Source organism: Chionomys nivalis, chromosome X, assembly GCF_950005125.1.
Source record: "Chionomys nivalis chromosome X, mChiNiv1.1, whole genome shotgun sequence".
Taxonomy (NCBI): domain Eukaryota; kingdom Metazoa; phylum Chordata; class Mammalia; order Rodentia; family Cricetidae; genus Chionomys; species Chionomys nivalis.
The window spans coordinates 75,641,163-75,662,852 of record NC_080112.1 but is presented as its reverse complement, the minus strand read 5'-3'; the positions used below and the strand labels follow the sequence as shown (position 1 = coordinate 75,662,852).

The 21,690-nt window shown below is 42.7% G+C and overlaps 1 protein-coding gene across 1 annotated transcript; it reads right to left on the bottom strand.

Annotated features, from left to right (window-relative positions):
• Positions 1 to 433: 433 nt before the first annotated feature.
• On the bottom strand, positions 434 to 19,792 carry Pgk1 (phosphoglycerate kinase 1). Its single transcript, XM_057760515.1, has 11 exons — positions 19,606 to 19,792; positions 13,217 to 13,267; positions 10,669 to 10,824; positions 10,409 to 10,553; positions 7,177 to 7,280; positions 5,581 to 5,700; positions 3,505 to 3,619; positions 3,115 to 3,294; positions 1,462 to 1,639; positions 1,137 to 1,235; positions 434 to 877 (listed from the first exon to the last, which is right to left on the bottom strand). Exons 1-11 carry the CDS (start codon positions 19,668 to 19,670, stop codon positions 837 to 839), a joined length of 1,254 nt encoding a protein of 417 aa, XP_057616498.1. The 5' UTR covers positions 19,671 to 19,792; the 3' UTR covers positions 434 to 836.
• Positions 19,793 to 21,690: the final 1,898 nt, after the last annotated feature.

Here is a 21,690-nt window from a genome sequence, read left to right as displayed (position 1 = left end):
TAAGCAAACACCATGCTCAGACCCTTCATAATGTAAATTTCTGATCTAATTTATAGCAATGGCAAAACAATACTGCGAATGAAGTATATGTGGAACAGAGGCTGTTGATTTCATTCTTCAAAGTATGAAATTAATAGGCATGTTTGAAAACCTCAGTACTTAGAACCATGAAATGGGAATCAAGAAAAGCAATGGTCACACTAGGCAATGTGAATCAAGAATGGGAGTAATGAGGTGAGGCTTGTTTTGGTTGGTTTTGTTTATATCCAGTTGTGAAACATCTATAGCTTTCACTAAGTAATAGGCATCTGTCTAGTCCCACCTCCCCCCTACTACAGCCAATCCTTCCATTCAAAATGTAGATAGATACTTGATCCCATATGAAGATTCTATTCTCACCCTTCCTAACAAAATATGACAGGAAAACTCCAGTTTCGGTGGACATCTTTATTAATAGATCATCAACTTCTCCAGATCTACAGCTGGAATTTCATCTTATTTCCATGCTGAGTCATGAACAGTGACAAAGCCAACCAGAGGCTACTCAAAGAGGACTAAGCTTGTATAGCTGACTTTCTTTTACAGGCAGAATATAAATAGATGCACTCTAGAATGCACAATGGCTTTAGTCACTATGGAATTTAAATGGGATCTTGAAGAATGTAGACAAATCCCGATGAAGGAAGGACGAGCTGAGATGCTGTGCAACTGTTTAAGGGTTCCTGGTGCTGCATCTCGGTCACTAGCTGAATCTTGCACTAACACCAAATGGAGATGCGGAAAACACACTAAGTTGACTTAGGGGTTGTGCACAGGAACCAAAAGGCAGGAAAATACTAAACATTGCTGAGAGCATCCACCCCAGGAAGGACTTTACCTGTTTTTGAGAGAGCACATACACAGACAGCATTACTTTAAGACCCACTAAGCTACAGCTGCCCTATTTTTCTTACTGATAAAATAGGGGAGGAGTTCAAGCACTCCTGCATTCTTTCTTGGTCCCAGGTGAATTAAAATGTGTTCCTACCTATGCCTCCCACCAAGTGGATTGCAGGTGCTTTGCTTGTGCTATCTAATATGATTGCTACTGTTCCCCACCCTGCCTTCAAATAAACCAAAACAGAGAATAACCTCACCTTCCAGGAGCTCTAGACTGGCACCACCCCCAGTGCTCACATGGCTGACTTTATCCTCTGTATTCCATTTGGCACAGCAAGTGGCAGTGTCTCCACCGCCTGTTGAATGAAGACCAGAAAAAAGTGTTTTGGCATTGGAACTGTAAAGGTTCAACCCAAAAGGTTGCTAGCTAATGAACACCCCACTGCATCTCAAGAAGACTCCCTAAGAATGACTATCAACTATCAGAGATTTAGAAAATATTAAGCACATTCCCCCTCTGCCTCCCCTGCATAGAGCTCTCCCACTGTTGCATTAGTGTGAGATTAGCACAGGACCCCTTACCTATGATAGTGATGCAACCCCTAGAAGTGGCTTTTACCACCTCATCCATGAGGGACTTGGTTCCCCTGGCAAAAGCTTCCCATTCAAAGACCCCAACAGGTCCATTCCAAACAATCTGCTTAGCTCGAGCCACAGCCTCAGCATATTTCTTGCTGCTCTCAGGACCACAGTCCAGGCCCTGGATAGTAGAATCAAGAGGATGAACCATTAAGAAAACTTACTAGGACCATATCACCTCCACCAAAACCATAATGTAAGGCTGAGCAAACATCCAGAGTTTCTACTAGAATCAAAATGTACCCTTTGACAGAACCATTCTACTTTAGGATCAAAGAAGGGGAAACCTCATGTTGCTCAATGGCAGCCAAGATAGGTGGTTCTCAACCTATATCGATTCTGCCTGTCAAACAAGTATGTGCCAATGTCTGGAGACATTATTGGTTGTCACAACATGGAGCCAGCACAACTGATGCCTTGTAGCTAGTGATTCTTTACATGTGTCACAATGTAACAACGGCCTTGCCACAGCTAAGACTATTTGAGATGTCAATAGAGACTGAGAAACAATGAATCAGATAAATCACGTTCAATCCTTCAATGTATCATAATCTCCAGGAAGCCTTGCTCAAAAACAATGTGTTGAATCCCACTCCTAGGGTTTCTGATTTAGTTAGTAGGTTCTAAAATAGGGCTCAAAACTTTATTTTTGTACTGGGTTTGTTTGTTTTTAGATAGGATCTCACTATATACACTTGACTGGCCTGGAATTTGTTTTTTGTTTTTGTTTTTGTTTTTGTTTTTCAAGACAGGGTTTCTCTGTGGTTTTGGAGCCTGTCCTGGAACTAGCTCTTGTAGACCAGGCTGGTCTCGAACTCTGGCCTGGAATTTGTTATGTAGACCAGGCCCACCTCAAACTCAGATGCCTAGTACTCACTCCCTCCAGAACAGAAGGATTAAAGGTGAGTGAGTGCCATCTTGCCTAGTCTGTATGATTTATACTTATCTTCATGTATGTGTATATCTACATGATTTATGCTTATCTTCATGTATGTGTATATCTACATGTATATGGGGCCCAGAGGTCACACAGGGCATTGGATTGTGGGGAACACACACACACATGCCATGTAGAAGTCAGAAAGCAACTTTTGGAAATCTGTTCTCCTCTTCAGTTTAGGATTCAGAAATATAGCTCAGGTCCATTCGGCTTGTGTAGCAAACCACTTTTACCCACGGAGCCGCCTTGCCAACATGATAGTTTGCTTTAAATGGCTCACAGCCATGTAATCCAGAACAGTTCAAATCAGGAAGGGGTAGAATATTACCTCCAGCATTATAGTGCTGCTAAATAAATACTGAAAAATATGCAAAAAGTATGTTTGCTCTATTATTGATAAAACAGCAGCAATCTGATAGCACCATTTATACTGATGGAATTGCCCTCAAGTGCCCATTGCAACATTTCCCATACTGAGTTCCATGGAGATTATTAATATAATTTGTTGAGAGGAAGGGGCACAGCTCAGTATCAGAACACTTCTTAACACCTGTGAAACACTCAGCTGGATCTCCAGTGCCACAAAAAGTATCTGCTAAATGAATGACTGCTCCCAAGTTTCTGAGCACTTACATAACCAAACACGACTGACTCACCATCCAGCCAGCAGGTATACCAGAGGCCACAGTAGCTTGGCCAGTCTTGGCATTCTCATCAAATTTGTCAGCAGTGACAAAGTCAACGGGCAAGGTAATCTTCACACCGTTTTTCTCAGCTTTAGCCATGAGATCTTTGACAATCTTGGCTCCTTCTTCATCATACAGAGAAGTTCCGATCTACACAAGAGAGTCAAGGAGATGAAGTTCAGCCTCTGAACTAAGAACATACTGACCCAAAACAGACTGGAGCCTAACTATATAGTAATACAGGAACCAAAGACAAGCAACTTCAGATGAGATGAAAACGGTTTTAGGACTCACATTAAATTCCCATAAACTGCTATCACTACAGAGCCATTTCCCAGCCACTTGTCACTGGTTTCCTACCTCCATGTTGTTGAGCACCTTAAGGAAGGTAAAAGCCATTCCACCACCAATGATCATCTCATTGACTTTGTCCAACATATTATTGATCAGCTGGATCTTGTCTGCAACTTTAGCTCTAGAAGGGAAAGCAAGACTCATCATCATAAACACACAATTGGTGAGTATAGTGCTAAACTCAGAGACACAGCAGGAGACAAGAAAATACCAGCAAACAGCAAAAGCTTGGCCACGTTTCTCCACATTCCATACTTTGAATAAATCCTTTGAAGGTAGCTCCAAAACAAGGGCTTAGAAAATAATATTCTCGCTGGGCAGTGGTTGTGCACGCCTTTAATCCCAGTACTCGGGAGGCAAAGGCAGGCAGATCTGAGTTCGAGACCAGCCTGGTCTACAAGAGCTAGTTCCAGGACAGGATCTAAAGTTACAGAGAAACCCTGTCTTGAAAAAAAAAGATTTTTCTGGGGTTAAGGGTATAGCTAATATATAAAAACACCTGTCTTCCATGAGTAAAACCCTGCATTTGATCCTCAGCACCATAAACAAAAAAACAAGACCTTCCTTATCACCGCACCCTCATCCAAAATTCAAAGTCCAGATTACCAGATTAGTAACTGATGGCCTGCTTGGAAATGGTCTCCATAGACTCACATTTGCATACTTAGTCTCCAGTTAACTAGACAGTATGAGGAGACGTGTCACTGTGAGCATGATATAAGGTATCCAAAACCCATGCCAGGCCCCATCTGTCTCTCTGCCTGCTGCCTGCAGACCCACAAAACAGTCTATCCTTTAGGGTTTGTGCTATCCTTGGCTTCAAGTGTTCAGAGATCTTACAGCATATGTCCTGTGGTTAAAATAGACTGCTGTGTTTCAGTCTTATTCCAAAACCTGATCATGCCAGCAGGTGGCATTCACTCCCATATTCCAGGTCTTCAGAAACCTAAGAGTCAACCCAGACGACTTAAATGCTAATTTGAAGAAGGCAGAGGCCAGAGTCTGATGCTTTTAACTCAGTAAACAAGAGTCCATGTTTCTAAGAACTAACCTTTTTGCAAGACAACACAAAAATCTATACCTATCTGGGTTATTTTTAGGCCTCTAAAACAGGGCTCAGGAAGCCTAGAGAGCAACTATGTTCCTGCTCCGTGAAACTGACACCCAGTTCCAGAGTTAGTTTTCATCAGAAAATGCTGAGTATGCTTACTACTCATTTGGAAGGGAAAAATCCCAGGCCAGAGAAGGGTCATGGTCCAGAGAGAGGCTGCCCAAGCAGCTGTGCCACCATTGTGCCACTGGAAAGGCAGCTTTCTCATCCTTCACTTCTGAAAGTTTTTCAGCTAAACATTACACTTATGCACACACTGCCTTTGCCCGTAAGAACATAAAATAGGTACGTGATCTGGAGAGTTAAATCTAAATGATACACTAAAGACAGAAGTTCATATGTTTTAAGAAGAGCCTTGAAAAGCTGTGGCACAAGTATATAACACTCAGGAAGCTGAAGTACAAGTGTCAGGGCTCAAGACCATCCTGAACTACAAAGTAATTTCAAGGCCAGCCTGGGGTATATGAGAATTATCTTAAAGGGGGAAAAAGAGCCTCATGACCACCTTTAAGGGCTCTTTCTCCATTTTTCCCTGTGGAACCATTTTCTGCCCTTCTCTACTCTCTTCTGTCCAACGAAGCTGACCTACATAGACCACATTAAGAGGCTCACATGCCTTCTGCTTTCCAGATAAATTGGGCCAATAAGTGGTGTGTGCAGGGAGTACCCTAGCAGAAAATTGAAGAAAAAGCACAAGTATCTTTCCCTGGTTCCCTCTAACAGATGACCAGTCCTTTATCCCCTGACTAAAGACCTTTTTCCACCAACTACCTCTCTGGATTGATAGCTCTTACTAGCCCCAGACTATTGAGGGGCTTCCCTAAACCCCATCCTCACCTCTCAACAGTCCCTTTATTAAATTCTCAGTTAACCAATGTGATTGAGCTGGCTGACCATAAACCACCCAAGTTATGATTGGTTCTCAGGATAACACTATCCACCAAAACATGATCCTAAAGTATTCTTCATACCCTCCCAATATTGCCAGGAAGGGTCGTTCAGGACTCTCCAAAGCTTTGGCAAAGTAGTTCAGCTCCTTCTTCATCAAAAATCCACCAGCCTTCTGTGGCAGATTCACACCCACCATGGAGCTAGGAGGGAAAAAAGAAAACAAATGTATTCAAAATCCAGTCAAATTCTACCATTTTTCCTAGACCCAGAAGCCAGCTCCTTACCACTAAAATGCTTTCACCACTTGGGACACTAAGAGACCATGGCTTCATCTCTTAGATGCATTTCTGACTAAGTTTACAACCAAGGGTAAAAAAGAGCAATGGACTGAGGTGGAATTTAACATACCCAGGATCTGAGCTAGGTTCTATGTAGCTGGGTGTTTTTGTGGGAATCCCAACAGTAGGAGTAGGGGTGTCTCTTAGTCTTTTGCCTGCTCTTAGGACTCTTTTCTTCCTCCTACTGAGTTGCCTCGTCCATTCTTGAGGGTATGTGCCTAGTCCTATTGTAACTTGCTATGCCATGTCCAGTTGATATCCCTGGAAGTCCTGCTCTTTTTCAGGAAGGGAAACAGGGGTGGATCTGGGGAAAGGGGAAGTGGGAGGGAGAACTGGGAGGAGTGGAGGACAGGATATAATGTATGAGAGAATAATTTATAAATAAAACAATAAAGTACCCAGTAAGTGGCAAGGAGGACCTGGGTTCATTCCCAGCACCCACAAGGCAGCTCAAAACCCTCTAATAACTCCAGCTCCAGGGGATCAGATGCCCCCGCTTCTTGCTTTTGAGGAGACTGCATGCACATGGTACAGATAAGCATGTAGGCGAAATATGTTAAAAGTTTAAAGATACCCAATTAATAGTTAACAGATCATCAAAGGTGGAATCACAGTTAATAAGAAAATAGATATTTTGATATAATGTTCTCAAATAAAAATCGATAAAGTTAAAGAAATCTCTTCCTGCAGCTTCAAAATGCTTTACCACTCCCAAACATTTTGTCTCTATTTCCACTTTGAATCAAGATATTTAACATGGGACAGATAACTTCAAGTAGAGACAAAAGTTCAAAGGATGCATGTGTCTTGGGATTTTCTTAATTTAGATCATTCCAGAGTCCCCTGGAAGAAGGAACCTCTTGATCAGATTGACCTGTGGGCATGTTTGTGAGGCATTGTTTGGATTGCTAATTGATGTAGGAAGGCCCAACCCAGGATGAGTGCTAGCATTCCTAGGCTGGTGGGACTGGAAAACTGGCTAGCACTGGTAGCATGGGAACCCATGCTTATATTAATCCCAACATTTGGGATGCAGAGGCAGGTATGTCTGAGTCCAAGGGCAGCCTGGTCTGCATAATGAGTTCTAAGCCAATCTAGTGCTACAGAATGAGACTCTGCCTCAAAACAAAAAGCTAAATAAAAGCCAGTGAATAAGCAAGTAAGCCAAGCTTCCTTCCCTGATTTCTCTCGATGGATTGTGACAAACCACACAAACCCTTTCTCCCCATAAGCTGCTATTGATGTTTTGACTTTTTAATCACAAGAATAGAATTTGAGCTTCTCAAGCATCCAAGATCACTGTATTCTGCCTAGTAGTACTAACAAAGCTCTCAGTACCTGTGGGCTCGGTGTGCAGTACCAAAAGCATCATTGACATAGACATCCCCAAGTTTGGACAGTGAGGCTCGGAAAGCATCAATTTTGGCTGGTTCAGCTTTAATCTGCAGAAAAAAAAAATTCAAAAAGGAAATCAACATAGGAAATATTAATGGCTACAAAAACAACTTCAGAAGCATTTCTGGCCACCAAGAATCCTCTTGAACATCTTAAAACCCTGAGTTCGTAGGAAAAAGTTTTACTATTAGCAGCAAGGTCTATTCCTTCTCCCAAATATTCCAGGTCCCTTGGTCATTTCCTGTCTCCATTGCTTCCTTCTGAAAATTGTACACATGTACACACACACACAAACACTAAATACATGTAATAAAAAATTTAAAACTAAACAAAAAGAATGAGAGAAAATATGAGAAGTTGAAAATTTCATTGAAAAGATGCCATGGAAATTAATGATCCAGACATTTGTCACTTGGACCAGGCATTGGGTACAAGGGAGGTAAAGTAACTCTAAAAATAACCATGTGAACACACTAAACAGCATTCAAGTATGGGAGTGGATAGATGTCCCAGTGGTTAAGAGCACTTGCTGCTCTTCCAGAGCTCAGTCGCCTATAAAAATAAATTTTTAAAACTGAATTGTCTTCATTTCATTTGTGTCCAGTTTGAACTTATGACTGGTTCCTGCAATTTCAGGCATTCTAAGCCATTAGACTGAATTAACTAGTTAATAGTTAATTAGTAAATTAACTAATAATAGTAAATAGCTAATAAATAAATAATAGTAAATTAACTAATAATAATGATAAATAATAATAGTAAATTAACTAATAAGTTAGTAAATAAACTAGTTAATATTTAATTAGTAAATTAATTAAAAGTCCTGCAATTTCAGGCATTCTAAGCCATTAGACTGAATTAACTAGTTAATAGTTAATTAGTAAATTAACTAATAATAGTAAATAACTAATAAATAAATAATAGTAAATTAACTAATAATAATGATAAATAATAATAGTAAATTAACTAATAAGTTAGTAAATAAACTAGTTAATAGTTAATTAGTAAATTAATTAAAAGTCAGAGACTAGCATAGTTCATTGATTCCTAAATAAAACACTCCATATCAACTTTCCAGTTACCTCTTGCCATTTCTAAGCAGTAGAGTTTGGGCATCTTGAGTTTCAGTTTAAAAGGGCACTGAATTTTAGGTTAGCACTTGAGTAGTACTGTAGCAAGACCACGCCAAAGCATGGTAGGGCCAGCTCAGGGCCTGTGCTAAGAAAAGAAACTGAGAACGGCACACCAGATGACCTTAAGAAATGTCAGAAGTCAAAGGGGGACTGATAAATACCCTCAGAGCAACTTGTTCTTTCATCTTTAAAGACCCAAAGAGGGGAAAGTACTAGGGTGTGCCCTTAGCTAACCAAAGGGCAAACACAAAACCATGCTCATGGAGGCAGTTTTAACATTCAATAATTGAGGTCGGGTGGTGGTGGTGGTGTATGCCTTTAATCCCAGCATTTGGGAGGCAAAGGCAGGTGGATCCCTGTGAGTTCAAGGCCAGCCTGGTCTAGAAAGTGAGTTCCAGGACAGCAAGAATTGTTACACAGAGAAACCGGTTCAAAAATACCAAAAAAAAAAATAATAATTGAAGTCTGTTGTCAAGCCTGCGACCAGTCTTGTGGATTATCTACAGCCTTTGACAATGGCATGTGAGTAGATCCAGACTGTATACAATTGCAATTGACTAGAGGACCCACAGAGCCTCCAACATTTTACTATCTGGTTCTTTGTAGAAACAGCTTGCAGATCTAATTGCCTAAACTATAAAGTCCAGCAAGAGCACCACTAACTTAAACAAAATGACTACCTGCCTGGAACCCAAGCTTCTCGTGCTGAGATTTGTTTGCTTAGGAAATGAGGATGACACCTCTACCTATTTATCTTACAGAGACTCAAATGAAAACACTACATTTCATGAGAGAAAGCCTTGAGTCAGGTCAGAGGGCAGCTGGTGTAAGACTTTAAGACAAAGCCGGGCGGTGGTGGCACACGCCTTTAATCCCAGCACTCGGGAGGCAGAGGGCAGGCGGATCTCTGTGAGTTCGAGACCAGCCTGGTCTACAAGAGCTAGTTCCAGGACAGGCTCCAAAGCCACAGAGAAACCCTGTCTCGAAAAACCAAAAAAAAAAAAAAAAAAAAGACTTTAAGACAATTCTGAAGCCATTTTGACAATTCTGAATCCTCTCAGCCTCTGTGCCATAGTGCTTCCCTTCCTCCCCTGGGAACCAAGGACCTAACAGCTACACTTGCACGTACTCAGTTCCTGAACAATTACCCATATACGTATGTTTTGGTTCAGTCCCCTGGGAAACAGGGTCAAAATGACCTCTTACCTCACCTGATGTGGCAACAGCTCTCCAGTCAATTGTTGGTAATAGCCCTTTCGAATAAGCCAATCAAAATAGTCAAAGAACCACCCCCCTTGCTTCTGTGGCCCCTTTAAAAGTAGCCTGTGCCATCTATTCGGGGTCCCTCGGCTTCCCGAATGCTGGGGGGACCCTGTCATGACAGAACTAATAAAATCCTCATGCTTTTGCATCGGCTGTGGTGTGAGATGCGTCTCTGGGGGCGACTCCTCCTCGGTGTTTGGACGCTAGAGTCCAACACTGGGAAGGTGGAAGAGATCAAGAGTTCGAGGTCATCCTAGTAGGCTACATCTCAAGTTCAAGACCAGTACAGGAGCCACTCCTCTCAAACCACTCCTACCCCACCCAAGAAAGAGATGCCTTAAGTCCAATGCCTTAAATAATCTCACCGTGACCATTACATTCACCGAATACTCTGGTTACCCGAGCATTCATGTACTTTTCAAAGGCATTTCAAAAAGTGAATAGGAAGAGAGCTTCTGCGGTGCTGGTCACATTTCCTTCCCTCACTGGGGAGTGATTATATAGTGTGTGTACTCTGCTCTGTGACAACTGGTAACTCATCACGCTGTGCGTTTAAATAATTGCTTTGGTTTCTACAGTGCTGAGGATTGTACCCAGGGCATTGCACACTACCCTGAGTTCCATCCGTGGCTCGCATTTGTACATTTTTACAAGTATGGTATACTCAATTTCAAAAGGTGTTTGGAAAAAAATCAAGGTAACCTTCCACTATCCTTTACTCGTGGCCTCACACAAATTCAGACCCTAAGGCCCAAGAATATCAAAGGCACAGGTCCTACCTTGTTCCCAGAAGCATCCTTTCCCTTCCCTTCTTCCTCCACATGAAAGCGGAGGTTCTCCAGCAGGATGACAGTGCCAGCTGCTGGGTTGGCACAGGCATTCTCGACTTCTGGGCCCACACAATCCTTTAAGAAGAGAACATCCCTGGGGGGGAAGGAGGAACAAGCAATGAAGACTGGAGCAAGCTGAAAGCTGAGAACCAAGGACAGCAGACCTTACCTACCCCCGGAGCTCACCAGCACCAGAGCCCTGTACTTACTTGCCCAGCAGAGACTTGAGTTCTGCCGCAACTGGCTCTAAGGAGTACTTGTCAGGCATGGGAACACCATCAGGTCGGCCCAAGTGGCTCATAAGGACAACTGACTTGGCTCCATTGTCCAAGCAGAATTTGATGCTTGGGACAGCAGCCTTGATCCTATAAGCAAGAGAAGATAGAAGACAGGAACAACATTCTTCCTAGGAATTAGTGAGAACCATTTTAAACAGTAACTTTGTAAAATACAAAGTTTCCTCAAGTCTGAGGGTTGCAGAATTCAGGAGAAGACAGACATGATAAAACTTACCACCTGGAACTCCAGTTTCATCATAGATCTGTCCCTCATGTAGAAAAGAACTTAGCCACCTGCAATCTACAGCAGGACCTGCAGGGGAGGTCAGCCCTTGGCTTCTAGGGGCTGCTGATGTACAAAGCCGGGCATGCACAAAAACAATCAGCAGCGGGGCAAACTGTACACGGTGCTGCACAGCTGGGATCCCAGCCCTCGGGAGGGAGAAGGAGGATCAAAGTTTAAGATCATCCTCAGCAACAGCAACTGTGGCCAGTCTGGAACACATGAGACCATGTCTATAAACCTTGGCTCTTAAAGCGTCCCCCCCATTCTATCGAAAACAACTGATCACTGTTTCTCTCCTCTGGATAAGCCAGGCAATGCATGACCAACACCTGCTCCCTTCTAAAAGTCTGAAGTGTGGGTAGTTGCTAGGTAGAGGATACCTTTGTGACCAGAGCCACTTGGCATGAACCCAAAGGAAATTAGCATACAGAAAGATATCTGCAAGCCCAAGTTTATCGTAGCATTGTTCACAATGGCTAAAATGAAGACCTCACCTCGTTGCCCATTAGCAGATAAATGGAGGAAAATAAATGAGGTATCATTCGGTCACAAAAAATAAACTTTACATACACATAAAATCTTTTTTTAAAAAACTCAATTTGGTTAAGAACACTGGCTGCTCTTTCAGGTCCTGAGTTCAATTCCCACCCACATCTCACAACCATCTATAATAGGTTCTGATGCCCTCTTCTGATATGCAGGTGTACATAAATTAAAAGAATTTAATATAAAAATAAAGAGCCAGGTATTAAAGCATATGCCTGAAACCCAACACCTGGAAGGCTGAGGCAGGACTCCAAGCTCAAGCTCAGCAAAAGCTGACACCTTGTCTCAGAAAAATGTTTTGAAATAAAATCTTTCTCATAATTTTCTCAAAGCAACAACAGTGCTTCTACACGGGCACTGGAGAAATTGCTCAGTGGTTAAGGCTTGTAGCTATTCTAGAGGACCTGCGTTCAGTTCCAAGCAGCCATCAGCTGGCCTACAACTACCTCTATCTTCACCTTCAGTGTATCTAATACCCTCTGTGCGCTCCACAGGCAACTTCACACAGTGCACCAATCCCCCCCATACATACTCTCTCTCATATAAAAATTTATCTTTATAAAGAAATTGTGCTTCTGAAGCTAGTACCCAAGACACCAGGGAGCTAAACTGACTGAAAGGGTTACTTCTGAAGTCTTCTGATTTTTTTTTTAGAAGGCTAAAGGCAAACCAAACCTTCCCACAAAAAAATACCTCATTTGGGCTACTTAGAACAAGAAAAAAGTTCTGGCAAATCTACATGTAAGCTTAGAAATGACTGATATTGCCGGGCAGTAATGGTGCACACCTTTAATTCCAGTACTCAGGAGGCAAAGGATCTCAGTGAGTTTGAGGCCAGCCTGGTCTACAAAGCAAGTTCCAGGACAGTCAGGACAGTTACAGAGGAACCCGGTCTTGAAAACCAAAAAAATATTTGATATTAAAATCCTTCTCTTGCACAGTTTGTTTTGCAAGTCAATTAACCTTGAACTTTGATTTAAAAAGTACTATCTCCAAATTCCTTGAATTTTTTTTAAAACAAGGAGAACTTTCTCAGGATGTTTTGCTGATAGTGAAGGATTTTTTTTTAGGGGGAGAGTAGTCTAGAGTTTTCTGTTTGGTTTTGTCTTAAGATATTTTTATTAATTCTTAAGAATCATATAATGTATGTTTTATTAATTCTCAAGTATTATACAAAAAACCCTCACTCGTTTTGGTTTGTGGAGGAAAGTTTTAGGATAGCCTAGAATGGCCCGAAACTGGCTTTGTAGCTCGTGCTACATGACTTCCTACATCCAGCCTTCCAAGCACCTGCATCATAGACAAGCTAGAATTTTTGTTTTTTGAGACAAGGTCTCTCTATAGACCTGGCTGTCCCAGAACTCTCTATAGACCAGGCTGGCTTTAGTCTCAGAGATCCACCTGCCTCTGCCGCCCAAGTGCTGGAATTAAAGTCATGCAGCACCACACCCGGAATAGGTGACTTCTTTCCAATAGTTTTCATAAATTGAGAATAATCATATTCACATTGACAAGAAAGCAGGTTAGTATAGACCAAACAAAGTCTTACGGCTTCAGTTGCTGTATTCCCCAGCATGTAAAGAAAGAAATCTGCATCCCATGTACTCCTACATCTTAAACCCAAGCCGGGTTTAGCAGTAATCTTACCTTTGGTTATTTGTTATCTGGTTGTTCTTCATAGGAACATTGAAGTCCACCCTAGAAAAGAAAAAGGCTTCAGTTTCAGAGTCATGATCAACTTCTTGATCCCTCAAAAGTTTGAACCTCAGAAGTTCAAACCTCACCTTTAAAATAAGAGGCATTAAAAGAAGGTTGGCAAGATGGCTCAAGGGGTACAGGCACTTGGTGCCAAGTCTGACAACCTGAGTTTTATCCCCAAGACCCATGCTGTGGAAGAAAATCAATTCTTGCAAGCTGTCCTCTGAACTCCACACCTGTGCCTTGATATGTACAGTCTATGTACACACACACACACACACACACACACACACTAAATGTCATTTTAAAACTATTACATGAAGACAGTACTCAGTCACTTGGAAGGGAGTGATCACAGTGATAGGGATAGGCCAGACGATGATCCTGCGGTATAGGTTCATGTTATTCTTGAACTGCTCACACAGACGTGCTCATTTCAAAGAAATTTGAGTATATGGAAACCTTTTTAGATATGTAGCAAATAGTTTTTAAAAAAATTTCAAACTACAAGAACTTGTCCAGGAGATCTGGGAAGCTAAATATAATTACACCTAAATGCATATTTATTTTAGCCTGGTATTCTCTATTTAGCCTGGTGAAATCTATAGCAGTCTGCGGGGGTGACAGTATGTAATATACCTTGATTCTAATTCTTTTGATACTGATTCTGGCTCCTTGTGAAAAAAAAGAAATTCAAAAATAAAACACATCAAGAGAATTCCATTTCATTCTTTTCAGAGAATATCTAGCACACTAAGAATAGGAAAAAGCCTAGGCTCCAGTATCCAGTTGATATAATAGTCACTTTCAAAGAACCTGAGGGGAAAAAAAGGAGTGAAATATGCCTCAGCCCACTGACAAACAGGCAAGTAGAAGGCAAGTGATTAAAATGAAAGCTAGTAATATACTGACCTGACAGATTACTGCCTTATTCTTTTCTGTGATGGTGCTGGGGACTGAACCCAGGGCCCTGGCCATGACAGACAAATCTACTACACACATAGATCCCCAGTCGTTTTACCACTAGGAATCAATTCTTCTGAATTATTTCCTGTACTGTGGCTGATTTTAATGTCGAAGCCTGCCATGATTGAGACACTCATAAAATCTAGCTTGCTTTCATCTCCTGAATAAATGCTGAGATTAAGTATTAGATTACTGTACCAATACATCCACTAAGACCATTTTTAATTCACTTTTCTTTTTTGGGGGGAAGGGTGGTTCTAGACAGGGTTTCTCTGTGTAGCCTTGGCTGTCCTAGAACTCAATCTGTAGAGCAGGCTGGTCTCAAACTAAGAAATCCACCTGCCTCTGCACCACCACTGCCCAGCTTATTAATTTTTCTTAAATCTGAGAAGTGATTATAGTATCTAACTCAAGTTAGTGAATGATAGAAGGCTTAGAAGTGGCATAGTATCATGCAAGTGTTGGCTGTTATTATATGTTAATGATTCTCCAAACTATAATTGTTATTTGACAGATCAACCATATTAAAATCATTACTGAAAAAACACCTAGGGACTACGGTACGGCAACAGGACTGCTACTGTCCTTGTTTGTGAAACTCCCCTTTGCAAAGCTCTTCACTGTTCTTTCTTCCTGTCTGAGCAGTGACCCCAAGTCCTGCAGACCACAGGTTTCCTTCATGCGCTGAACACCTCACCAAGGACATAGTCCTTGATTCGGATTTAAGAAAGCCTTTAAAATTAAGTGGCACTATGCCTCTGAACAACAAAATACACTCTTAGCTGGTTTCTGGCACCTCGGGCATCCTCTTTAAATATCTTGAGCACGTCCTTGCCAGCCTTAAAGTTCAAACCAAAGTGTATCAAGTATCCTATTACCATGAGCTTCTCACAGCCTCCCAGGAAGGCTAATGGACACAAGGGTTAACTGCATAGGAGAAACAGCACTGCCACCAAAACCTAAGAAGGAATGCCTTTGGGCTGAAATACCCAAACCTCTGTGGTTTCTGTCCAAGCTCTGATGGCATCAGCTCACTTATGAAAACTGGATTAGTTCTCTTGCTGCCCTCTTGATCACTTCAACCTTTACCTATCCTCTCCTAGACTCACACCTCTGCCTGAGGACTCCAAAGCAGGGAAGAGAGTTCCCTACGCATCTCACTTATTCCTATATATAATGCGCACCTTTTTCTCCACAGCCCAGGAATACTCAAGCTTTGCCTAAGGACAAGGTCAAGTATCACTACGTATATCAGAACGGCTAAATTAAAAAATGACAACTGTAGCCAGGCAGTGGTGGTGCACGCCTTTAATCCCAGCACTCGGAGGCAGAGGCAAGTGAATCTCTGTGAGTTGGAGGCCAGCATGGTCTGTCTACAAGAGCTAGATCCAGGACAGCCTCCAAAGCTCCAGAGAAACCCTGTCTCGGAAAAGAAAAAAAAATGACAACTACCAAACTTGCAGTGACAATCTGTGCCTCAAACACCCAGGTTTATCCACCCTTTGCTGATAAGCCAATTAAAACAGCCACATTAATAGCAAAAAAAGCAGAAAGACACTGATTTAATGTAAGACACAAAGAAATCCAGTGGCCTCCAAATCCATCTTCACAAAGCTGCCCACCACTGAGCCATCTTTGTCTGTGTAAGGTGTAACTTTGCAGGAAAATAGCCCAAGCTTTTCTTCTCCCAGCATGAAATTCCTGTTTTAATCATCTGATAGCTAAAATACCTTTTTAGTATATATATTCATTTCTGCCAGTCAGTTTTTCTACCAACCAATACTGGTGAGGATGCAGAAAAACTGACCACACTCCTAGCAGGAATGTGAAATGGTGAGCACCTTTGGAAAGCTATCTGGGGATGCCTCAAAAGGTTAAACATGGGATGGCTCAGTTGCAAAATGTTTGCAAGCCCAATTCTAGGTGTCTTACCCAAGACCCATGTGGTCAAACCAAGACTGACACCCCCCCCCCAAAAAAAATCCATAGCAGCTTTTGTAAAAGCCTCAAACCAGCAACAACCCAGATAGCATTCAATGGTTGGATGAATGATTCAACTACGATACACCCATACTGTGAAAAAGTATCCAGCAATTCAGAGGAATATACTGTTGGTACATGTACCAACTTGGATAACTATTAAATGAATGTTGAATGAAAGAGTGCATCTCCAAAAGTTACACTCTATTAATCTGTATATGCCATGCTTTTGCAATGACAAGTATTAAAAGTAGAGCACAGGTCAGAAATCACTGGGGATTAAAAGTGGAGGGCATGATTAGAATCAAGTAACAGAGAGGAGACGTCTTAGTGGTGATCAAACAATCCTATATCTTGGCCTGAGGTAGTGGTTATACAAATCTACCTATGATAAAACACTAGAGAACTAAACACCCTTTCCACCAATGTCAAATTCCTACTTCTGACTTTGACCTACAATTATGTGCTATGCAGCCACCGGGAAAAACTGAATTTCTGTACAATCTTTGCGATTTTCTAGAAATTTGAAATTATTGCAAAATATTAATTTTTAAAAAACCACTAAGTTAGAATATCAAATCTTAAATCCTAGCACTTGGGAGGCAGAGGCAGGTGAATCTCTGAATTAGAGGTCAGCTTGGTCCAGATGAGTTCCAGGACAGCCAGAGCTACACAGAGAAACCTTGTCTCGAAAAACAAAAACAAAACAACAAAAAGCAAAAACAACTCTTTATTGAAATCTCCCAGTTTCAAGGCCAGTTAGTTCTACTAAACGCTCAGAGGAACCATGCCCACTGGTGCCGCGTGGTCTGACTGCTAAATTACACCCGTGTGATTCCATTTTCTTTCTTTCCACCAGGACTGTTGCTTTGTAAGTCACAACAAAACCAGTGAGTTTGGAAAAAATAATTTAAATTAAAAACAAAACAGGAAGGTACAAGAAAAAGAGAAGTACTTTACCAGCAAGCAAAGGATGACTAGTAACCTGTGAGTGGAAAGAAAGGAAATGACAGGGCAGAAATCAGCGGGAAATTTACTCAAATGACATTGTAAAATCAACATGAGTTGGAAGGAAAAAAAAACTGTTAGTGGAACCTGTTGGGGTTTCTGGCTATTTTAAAGCTGCTCCAAAAGGAGCTGGGGTGACTGAGTGGGAGAGCGCTCAAGCATAAAATACCTACGGGTTGATTCCCCAGCACATCAAAAACAAATTACCCCAACAAATCAACTAACCTTGCCAATTCAAACCAACTGACTTGACAAGTCAGGAGACGAATATCTATCCTTCTACAGGGCAGAAAGGAGGCAAGTGAAACAGCCACTCCTCCAGAGGCCCCATTTCTGAAGCACTGCCAATAACTACAAAGCACTGAAACAAGAAGGTATTGAGCTCACCCAGGCATGGCTGCCCAGACTGCTCTGAAATCTAAGCCTACAATGCAACTCCCTATTCAAGCATTGAAAATGCAGAAACAAAGCAACTTTGCCAGTGTGGCCTTAAAAACAAGTACAATGTATCCATACAAAAGAAAAAGATTGTAAACCCCAGACACAGTCTATTTCAAACTGTCCCTGGGTCAGCATATCCAAGAGTTTAGAGAATCTGATTGGTGGCTATGAGACCTAAATTCTAGTCCCAGTTCTATCACAACCTTGACAGTTCAGTGACTTTCAACGTGTCATGAATTATCATATTGCTAGTTCAATAACCTTGAACATCTCCATCCGCAAAACTGGACTAGCCAATCATTTCAAGGCTCAAGGCTAACCTGTGTTAAGTGAAATTTGACTTGGTGCAAAGGGAGAAAAAACTGTTTCCTCCATTCTTACCCCCAACCAGAGTTAATTCCTTAACTGTAAGAGAACACAAAGCCCCAAACTGCAATTACAGGAAGGTGACCAACACAATGTCCCACTGTCTTTCAGCAGCTGCACGCATCTGGAAGGGCCAGTCTCAAGCCAGTGGAGGTACAAGTTATTTTAAACCTTTTAAGCTAGTTGCAGGCCAACATCTACCTTCTTAGTTTCACGGGGTTAATCTCATTTCCTTGGAGCACCATGAAGAGCTAGAACCTGCCCTTTAACCGGAAGGTGGCTGGGATCTCCATCGGGATTACAAAGGTCTGTCCCATTTGAGACAACATGAGTGCTTTGTATGAGCACTGGGTTCTGGTTATCTGCACAGCAAGAAAGGGTCACCTGCCAAGTAATATTGGCTACGACGAAATATGTGGCTGTACAGTTCTCTCACTCCTAGCTGGAGAGGTAGGCCAGCCTCTGCTCTCTTACACGTGTGATAATATCTAAAAGATGCCCTCATTCGAACTGGCCCAAATTGTGAAAGGGACCAGGATTACGTCATTCACACACTGCCAATCAATCAACTGCTTCCAAAAAAGGTCAAGCCGGCAGCAGCCACTGCAATTATCTATGGCCCTTCAAAATTACCATCCTTGAGTCCTATAGTTCATCAGTTACATATCTCACCATCATCCTTCACTCCTGAAAACACATTATAAATTAAGAAAGGCAGAAAGGTGTAAGTCCCATACACGCTAGTAAATTCTGTCAGGTAAGGGAGAAGCCAACTTGATAAATGACCAGGGATCCACGTGGGCCGACTAAGAAGTTAAGAGTGCCATGTGCGTGGAGCCTTCCTCACTTTAACTAACATCCTGCTTCTCTAGCCACCTCTGAGGGTGAGGTTAGAAGCCTCCAACTCTGGGCGGCCACACCCTGTATGTGTCACAACCCTGATGCAAACCCCAAGCAAGGCCAGGAGTCCAACGGCAAGGTAGGACAGCAGAGGCCTGTTATATAAGCTGTACAGAGATTCATCCAGTGGGCCTCACCCTCCCACCCACAATTCTTTGGGGAGAGAGACCTCCACTCCTGAGCATTTAGAGCAACATCTTCTGGGGAAATCCTTTTGTACCGGGACCAATGAAACGTGGGCGGTTTCGAATTCGTCAGAAATGGTCCAAAGACCGTGGGGGAAGGGAAATTAGCTAAATGACCTTTCAAGGTCCCTCCACTGGGGCCTAGAGATTTACAGGATAAGTATTAGGTCACGTCTCGTTAAAGGAGATGAAGCTGCATTTCAAAAATGAGAAAAGGATTGACTCCTGGGAATCTGAACCCTTTCTCGGTGGGATCCACTCTCCAAAGGATACTATTGGTCGCTTTTTATGCTAGAAGCAGTTAGGAAGCATCAAACCCGAACAGTATCCGCCCCAACGGGGTGAGATGGACACCCCTGCTCTGCTAACCCAGGACCCCCGAGACCCAGCTGAAAACTAAGCACAACTTAGGGTGCACGGAAAAGCGTGCTTGCCAGGGCCAGAGAGGCTATGCTAGAGCCCGAGGGCGTGAGAGCGGCAGTACAAGATTACCTCATCACGACCCGCTTTCCCTTCACGTCCAGTTTGTCCAAAGTCAGCTTGTTAGAAAGCGACATTTTGGCAACGCGGTAGGATCAAGAGGCTCGGTCCTGAGGAAGAGGAGACCACTGCGGCGGACGTGCGCTTTTGAAGCGTGCAGAACGCCGGGTTGCGGGAGGACCAGAGGGGCCCGCCCCGCCCCTGGCTCCGCCCCTGAGCCTGCCCTTGGATCCGCCCCTTGCCGGCGCTGCTCCCAGAGTACGAAGCAGCAAAGCTGTTATTGGCCGCCGCCCAGAAGGCCGGTCCACTTCCATTGCTCCGAGGCGCTGTCCATCTACAAGGGACTGGTGGGACGTGCGACTTCCATTTGTCACGTCCAGCACGACGCGAGCAGCAAGGGGAACCTTCCTGACTAGGGGCGGAGTAGAAGCTTTCGCGGTTGGGCCCCCGAAAGAAGGGAGCGGATGGCGCCTCAGGGTGGGCGTGGAATGTGTGCCGAGCCAGAGGCCACTAGTGCAGCCATAGTGCACAGCAGCGCATGCTCCGGACTGCCTTGGAAAAAGCAGCACCCCCACCCGGTGGAATTCCCAGGGGTCTTTTCAAAATCTTTGCAAATGCCATTTCCTTTATCTTCTGCTTTCTCAGCTCCCAAATGGAATGCTACATAAGGCCTTACTTAGTAATGGAAACCTTTCAAAAGTCAAAAAAGGACCAGGTCCTCCTCGCCCTTTTATAATAAAAAGTACAGTGTAATTGCCGTGGTTACTTTATTCATTGTAATGGCGAATACGTTCAGCATGTGTCATGTTAACTAACAATGCTCATAAAACGTCTAAGTACGTTCTGTTATTAAAGATGAAATAACTGATGGACAAAGGTTTAATGTCTTACGTACGCATAACAGAGCTTCTAAGTGATTATTTCAATCCTGGGCCACTGGGACTTAGACTCCTTTGTGAGTGTAGCCTAGTGGTAAAGTGCATGTGATCCAATCTCCAGCACTGGAGAAAAGCCTAAATCTCTACTGACACTAGTTTGGACTAAGGATGCAAGGTAAACGCTTGCCTACGGTTCGAGACGAGGCAGCTACTTAATGAAAGGCACGTGAGAAATGTAAGCCCTTCCCCCTCATTCCTCTGGTTCTCATTTCCACCTCTCCCACTAGCTGACACCCAGGAGAAACTGACCAGACCACCTCTGGAAATTACTATATTACGGAAGTAACTCAGACGATAACATGTGTTTTCTCTTATATGCATGTGTTATATAAGCATATATATATATATATATGGAGAGGGTAGATACAGGTCCACAAAGGGGGGGGAGAGGTTTTAAGAGAACAGGGGGACAAAAAAGGTAACAAAAGACATGTGACATGGAAGAGACAAAGAATTTCGGGCAACTGAGGAATGCTGAGAGCCTCCAATTGGTTATTCAATACTGAGTGGTCTGAAATTGTATACAATACATACAAGTAACTTTATACAGAGTGAGATAGTTTAATTACATATTTAGGTAGAGAGAGAGAGAGAGAGAGAGAGAGGCCATGAATTGGAGAGAGGGACTGCACTTTTACCTGCTAAGCCATCTCCGGCCTGAAATAACAATGAGAAACAGCCTAAGAAGAGAAGGCTTTGAGAACTGAAAAACAGGAAAATGAAAAAATCTACAATTATACGTGTGAGGCCAGATATGGATCAGAGCTTTTGGGTGTTGTAACAATGTTTAAGTCACAGTTTTCATCCAAGCAGAACTGAGACACCCTTCGTTACCGTCAGTTCCCTCACCAGTACCTATCCCCTTCCTTCACTGCCTGCAGAAATCCGATTTAATAGCACGTTGGTATAGTGACCAGTGCTCAGCAAGGATAGGCTTATGTCCTAGCGCCAAGGGATAAATCACTGGTGACCTAAGCCTGGGTCTGGGAATCCCATCCCCCACATGCCCTTTTGTCACACATTAGTCTGGGAATGGGCAGTGACCCAACTTAGGTCAATGAGATAAAAGGAAAGCCTGCTGTGCTGAGAAACAACAGAGAACAGTGAAGAAAAGCCAGGCCTGTACATATAGTGATGCATTGCTAATTAAAAGAACGTT

Excerpts from the sequence above, each read along its gene's own strand:
- Pgk1 (XM_057760515.1), bottom strand. The coding sequence starts at position 19,670 with ATGTCGCTTTCTAACAAGCTGACTTTGGACAAACTGGACGTGAAGGGA. Across the intron at positions 7,281-10,408 it reads AGGATGCTTCTGGGAACAAG|ATTAAAGCTGAACCAGCCAA; the intron begins GTAGGACCTGTG and ends TTTTTTCTGCAG. Across the intron at positions 878-1,136 it reads CAGTCTAGAGCTCCTGGAAG|GTAAAGTCCTTCCTGGGGTG; the intron begins GTGAGGTTATTC and ends TCTCAAAAACAG.